Source organism: Pelodiscus sinensis, chromosome 5, assembly GCF_052426305.1.
Source record: "Pelodiscus sinensis isolate ZL-2025 chromosome 5, ASM5242630v1, whole genome shotgun sequence".
Lineage (NCBI taxonomy): Eukaryota > Metazoa > Chordata > Testudines > Trionychidae > Pelodiscus > Pelodiscus sinensis.
The window spans coordinates 130165033-130171147 of record NC_143056.1 but is presented as its reverse complement, the minus strand read 5'-3'; the positions used below and the strand labels follow the sequence as shown (position 1 = coordinate 130171147).

General features: G+C 59.6%; 1 protein-coding gene across 2 annotated transcripts; it reads right to left on the bottom strand.

Annotated features, from left to right (window-relative positions):
* Positions 1–496: 496 nt before the first annotated feature.
* Positions 497–5783, bottom strand: NDUFS8 (NADH:ubiquinone oxidoreductase core subunit S8). Of its 2 annotated transcripts, none has more exons than XM_075929118.2 (7): positions 5646–5783; positions 4422–4478; positions 4233–4295; positions 3870–3959; positions 3456–3628; positions 2141–2269; positions 497–686 (listed from the first exon to the last, which is right to left on the bottom strand). In XM_075929118.2, exons 2-7 carry the CDS (start codon positions 4459–4461, stop codon positions 555–557), a joined length of 627 nt encoding a protein of 208 aa, XP_075785233.1. In that variant the 5' UTR covers positions 4462–4478; positions 5646–5783; the 3' UTR covers positions 497–554. The 2 variants fall into 2 exon arrangements, with proteins under 2 accessions (XP_075785233.1, XP_075785234.1); XM_075929119.2 differs by lacking the exon at positions 5646–5783 and adding an exon at positions 5410–5506.
* Between the last annotated feature and the right edge of the window lie 332 nt (positions 5784–6115).

Sequence of the window (6115 nt, the reverse complement as noted above, 5' to 3'; positions counted from 1 at the left end):
GGTCCTGCTCTATTTCCATAGTGCTCAGGGCCTGGTGGCAGCAGCACAAGGCAGAGCCAGGACATCACACAGCCTGGCTTGGCATCCAACAGAGCTCCCCCAACCCACGCACCTGGCCCCCCCTCTCCCCAGCCCACTGTTGCCAACCCTGACCTCGTCACGGGCTCCTCTCCAAGGAGCAGGGAAGAGGGGTTTCCCCCCCCCCCATGGGCCACAGAGCTAACTGGAGGGACTGGCCCATTGCTCCCTTGAACTGCTTTCCCCCTGTGAACACGGGGCAAGGCCACTGGGAATTCACAGCCCCACTGATACGTAGCACATGGACAGCAGCAGGGAGGGGTCATGAAATGGGAGGGGGCACAATTCCAAAGCAGAGTCCTAGCCCCCACACCTGCTGAGGGCTGTCAGTCCTGAACAAGGGGTACTTGGCCCAGCTGTTCACTCCCTGCCCTCAAGCCCTTTTCTCCCCCAAGACAGGCGCACGAGAGCCCTGACAACCGGGTGTAGGCCCTTTATTGCAGGGGTGGGTTCAGAAAGCAGGCTGGGCGGCGCCGTCACCGGTACAGGTAGTCGGCCTCGATGTTGGCCGCGATCTCGGCCTCCCACTTGTCCCCGTTGTTGAGCAGTTTCTCCTTGTTGTACAGCAGCTCCTCGTGCGTCTCCGTGGAGAACTCAAAGTTGGGGCCCTGCAGAAGTCAGGAGAGCAGAGCGTTTCCCCCAAGACCTCACCCCCTCATGGCCAGACTCCGCTCCTCCCTCGCCCAGCGCAGGGACCTGCCAGGACCTCCCTCCCCACTAGGGATGTTAAATATCGGTTAGCTGAATAGTCGAGTAACCTCGTGAATTCTTATCAGTTACTCGACTACTCTATAGTCCCCGAGGCCAGGGCCGGGGCCAGGGCCAGCAGCATTGGAGGCAGCAGTGTGAGGTGCCAGGCGGGAGCTGGTTTGCGAGTGGAGTCAGTTTAAAAACCAGCTCTCATGGACTGGCTACCTGTCGCTGCTGCCTCCGATACAGAGGCAGTAATGCAGCGTGGCAGCAGTCTCTATCCAGGGCTGGGGTGGGGGGGGGGGGGGAGGGCGGCTGTCCTCCTGGACCCAGCAAGAGCCAGAACTGAGCCAGGCTGCCTGCCAGCCTAGCTCCAAATACATTTTAAGTGCAGACTCTCCACAGAGGTAGGTCCCAGTGTGGATAAATCTCTAACATATTTTGTATTAAGATCTTGTCCTTTTAGATACATCTTTGTTAAGTGTTCTTATAGAATCTCTAACATTTCTCCTATAACTTTGTATTAAGATATATAGATCTTGTAAGAAAAAAATGTCTTTTGAGCTCTCCCCTTTCCTTGATTGCCCTGTTGAAATGAATGAGGTGTGAATGGAGAATGAAAGGTGAGCACCTCCAGCAGCAGTTGCAAGGGTGGAGAAGGTCTGGGAGCCGGAGCCAGATCTAAGGCAATACCTGCAAAGTGAGCTCATTAAGAAGACTGGACATACAGATGCCTTGGGAGTCAAGCAGCAAGTGCCTGCCCTTGGAAGAACTCTTTGAAGCAGCATTAAGAAAGGCCAGTTGATGACTAATTGGCTGCATGAGAGGGATAAATAAGAGGCATCTTGCAGAGGGATCCCGGGTTTTCGTCTTGTTAACATGGGAGCATCGATCAGGATCGGCAGAAGCCCGGCTCACCTGGCCAGTGCAGTTAGGGGGAGCAACTTTTGGTAACAACAAGACGGAGTGAGGGAGAGAGAGAGTGACATATGCAGATGATAAGTATTGATTGATCTATGTATGTTCAATAAAAGTGGCGTGTTGCCTTATCCCCCCCTGAAAAAGATCCCAGGTGCTTCTTTTAAGCACAACACCGGACCCATCACAAGCTAGGACTGAACCTGGTTGCTCACCAGCCTGCTAAAAAAAATGTACTGGGGAAGGGTGGGCGAGGGGGGGGGGCGCGAGGGGAAAATGCATGTAGTCTATAGCATTCTCCTATAAGCTTTTGCTTACCGGTTAAATCGACTACCCTATAACATCCCTACTCCACACCACACAGAGACCCACAGACGCCAAGAGGCATGGGGGTGAGTCTGTGGAGAGATCACACGCCCGGCCCCTCATCCCACACGCAGCCGGCTGCATTCACCTCCACAATGGCGTCCACAGGGCAGGCCTCCTGGCAGAACCCGCAGTAAATGCACTTGGTCATGTCGATATCGTAGCGAGTGGTTCGTCGGCTGCCGTCGGCTCGGGGCTCAGCCTCGATGGTGATCGCCTGGGGGGAGGGGAGAAGAAGGGGCGGTCATTCCCCACCCCAGCACCGCCGCTCCAATACACTGGGGAAAAGCAGGGGTGCTGCCTACTGAGGGTCACACCAGGCCGCACAGGGGGCTGGAGAGTCTCAGCTGTGCAATGGAGCGACTGGCTAAGAGTAGTCCAGCAGAAAAGGACCTAGAGATTACACTGGATGAGAAGCTGGATATGAGTCAACAGTGTGCCCTGTATTGGGTGCATTACGAGGAGCATTTCCAGCAGATCTAAAAGTGATTCTTCCCCTTTATTCGGCACTAGTGAGGCCACATCTGGAGTATTGCATCCAGTTCTACACACACACCCATTACAGAAAGGATGTGGATGCCTTGGAGATGGTCCAGTGGAAGGCAACCAAAATGATTAGGGGGCTGGAGCATATGACCTACAAGAAGAGGCAGAGGGATTTGGGCTTATTTAGTCTGCAAAAGAGAAGAGCGAGGGGGGATTTGATAACAGCTTTCGATTTCCTGAAGGGAGGTTTCCAGAGAAGATGGAGAGAGGCTGTTCTCAGTGGTGGCAGATGGCAGAACAAGGAGCAATGGTCTCAAGTTGCAGCGGGGGAGGTTTGGGTTGGATATTAGGAAAAACTATTTCACTAGGAGGGTGGTGAAGCACTGGGCGGGGTTCCCTAGGGAGGTGATGAAATCCCCCTCGCTAGAGGTTTTTAAGTCCTGACTTGACAGAGCCCTGGCTGGGTTGATTTAGTTGGGTGGTCCTGATTCAGGCAGGGGGCTGGACTCAATGACTCCTGAGGCCTCTTCCAGCCCTAGGAGTCTATGAGGGGAGGGGGAGATACACACAGATCTTTTGCCAGCGAGACTGGAGAAAGGGCTGGAGCCACTGCCCAGACCGTCAGGAGCCAGCTGTGTCAGTGCCTGAGCCTACCAGGGCCAACGCAGCTCACACCCCCATCCCCACCACAAAAGGGCTTCTTGCAGGGAGGTACAGGCATCCAAGCTGGGCAACCGGCCCCTACCAGGGACCAAACCAAGGTCCCCTGGAGAGATCTTAGGGAGGGAAGGGAAGCAGGGACCTTCCTGCACAAGAGTCACTTACTCAGGATGCACCATGCCAGAGACAAGCATCCAAGTGGAGCTGTGAGGTGCAACCCCACACGGACAAGCCCCGCAGCGAGGGAGAAGGCTCACCTGGGCAGGGCAGACGGCCTCGCAGAGCTTGCAGGCGATGCACCGCTCCTCTCCAGACGGGTAGCGGCGCAGGGCGTGCTCGCCCCGAAAACGCGGGCTCAGGGGGCCCTTCTCAAAGGGGTAGTTGATGGTGGCAGGTTCCCGGAAAAGGTAACTCAGGGTAATACCCAGGCCTGTAGGAGGAGCCAGGGGAGGTTAGAACCTGCCCAAGGAAGTGAGAACCCACTAATCATCATCCAGACCTTACACGATCTGCATGCGGGAACCCCCTACTGCTTTCCCATTGGCACTGATGCCTGTCGGACCCTCACAGCCTCTCTAATCTCAATCCCAAGACCCCATCCCAGGTCCTGTCCAACCCTCCCACCCCAGGTCCTGCTATCACAACCCACCCCAACAGAGCCCAGGGCTCACCTCGTAAAAGCTCTGTCCACAAAAGGGTTTGAGCAGCCCGGTCAGTGATGGATTTCATGTCCATTTCCTTTTCCTGTACATTCACATACTCTGTAAGGGAGACATACATCATCACCCCCCTGAGCAAAGCAACATGGAGGGGCTGGGACAGGCATCCATCCGCTGGGTACAGTGCCCAGACAGAACCCACAAGGGGTTCGGTAGCAGCTTGGGGGATGGAAGAGACCTAACTTGGATTGCTTGCCCCTTGGGGGACAAGACACTGGGCGATGCAAGAACCAGGCTAGACTCCATGCCCTCCAGAATGGGCTCTGGATGCTGTGCCCCGAGGGAGCCAGAGGGAGGGCCGGAGCCAATACTCACTATAGGACTCTCTCGGGGCTGTAACACTGAGCAGCCGGGTGAAACTTAGGCAGGGCGATGTCCCTGGGGAATCAAGGTGAAAGGTTAGTGAGTTGCACGGTGCTCCCAGCGCCATGGGGCAGCAGAGGGGGAGGGGGCTCAGCCCACAATCCTACAGCATGGAGTCTCCCCTACAGCCACTATCCTTACCTGTGCGGGAAGCTCGGCATATCATCCGCAGGGCCGCCATGCTGAGCCCGGGGCAATCTGCAACATGGGGAGCAGACAGCATCAGCTCAAGCCATCAGCACCACACTGGGACCAGAGCACAGCACCCAGCAGCTGCTGCCACCAGCACAACACACCCTGCCGCAGGGCACTGTCCCACCGGGGTCCTGCAGCTCCAGGAACGGGAGCCTGCACCCAGGGATGGCAGCATGGGGGTGCACATGAGCCCTGCAGCGCCCTGCCCCGGGATGGGAGCCTGCACCCAGGGAGAGCAGCATGGGGGTGCACACGAGCCCTGCAGCACCCTGCCCCGGGACGGGAGCCTGCACCCAGGGAGAGCAGCATGGGGGTGCACATGAGCCCTGCAGCACCCTACCCCAGGGACGGGAGCCTGCACCCAGGGATGGCAGCATGGGGGTGCACACGAGCCCTGCAGCACCCTGCCCCGGGACGGGAGCCTGCACCCAGGACGGCGGCATGGGGGTGCATATGAGCCCTGCAGCACCCTGCCCCAGGGAAGGGAGCCTGCACCCAGGACGGCGGCATGGGGGTGCACATGAGCCCTGCAGCACCCTGCCCCAGGGAAGGGAGCCTGCACCCAGGGATGGCAGCATGGGGGTGCATATGAGCCCTGCAGCGCCCTGCCCCAGGGATGGGAGCCTGCACCCAGGGATGGCAGCATGGGGGTGCACATGAGCCCTGCAGCACCCTGCCCCAGGGAAGGGAGCCTGCACCCAGGGATGGCAGCATGGGGGTGCACATGAGCCCTGCAGCACCCTGCCCCAGGGACGGGAGCCTGCACCCAGGGATGGCAGCATGGGGGTGCACACGAGCCCTGCAGTGCCCTGCCCCAGGGACGGGAGCCAGGATCCCACAGTGCCGGGCACCCCAAGGGGGTCTGCAGCACCTTGCTGTGGGGCAAGGACTCATTCTGGCGGGGAGGGGGACCTAGGTCCCATCCCAGCAGTACCTGGGTCTGGCGAGATGAAGGAACCCAGGCGTCCTGCCCCGCCCAGCAATGCAAGGGGCGGGGCTTACCTGGCTCCGCCCATGGGAGGAGCCCCCGGCGGCTGCAGTGCGCATGCGCACCCCCTGAAGGTCCCAGTGACCCGAGGCCGAGTGCACCGAGCCCCGGGGAGCGGCTACCGGGTAGGGGGGGGGTGGGCGGGGCCGAGGCCCTGCGCGAGGCCGGGGGGCGGGACTCACCCCCGCGGGGACAGCACCGGGGAGGGGGGCGCCTGCTCCGCTCCGACTCTGCGGCGAGCTAGCCAGGCCTGCCGAAGGGCCGGCAAGAGCGAGGGCCAATCACCGAGCTGCTCGCGTCCCATTGGCTAAGGGGCCGGAAAAGAGCCGGGGCACGTGTCCTGATTGGGCAGCGCGGCCGTGACGTAGAGTCTGAGCGGTTGAAAGGATTGGCAAAGCAGTGAGATTTAGGGCGGGGTCACTAAGTAGCGGCCCCGGTTGATTGGTGGATGGGGAAAGGGTGGGGCGGGGTCACCTTCGGCTCAGCCAGGCGGATTGGTGGGGCGGAGTGTGGGCGGAGCTACATCCGGATCAGCCAGGCGCATTGGTGGAGCGGCGTGGAGGCGGGGTTACACACACAACGGCCACGCGGATTGGTGAAGAGACATAGGGGCCGGGCATTCGCAGCTCCTTGTGACGCAGCGTGGGGCTTT

Coding starts and splice junctions, on each gene's coding strand:
- NDUFS8 (XM_075929118.2), bottom strand. CDS start 4,461: ATGGCGGCCCTGCGGATGATATGCCGAGCTTCCCGCACAG. Junction 4,296..4,421: donor ATGCCGAGCTTCCCGCACAG/GTAAGGATAGTG, acceptor TTGATTCCCCAG/GGACATCGCCCTGCCTAAGT. Junction 687..2,140: donor CTGTGGACGCCATTGTGGAG/GTGAATGCAGCC, acceptor TGACTTCTGCAG/GGCCCCAACTTTGAGTTCTC.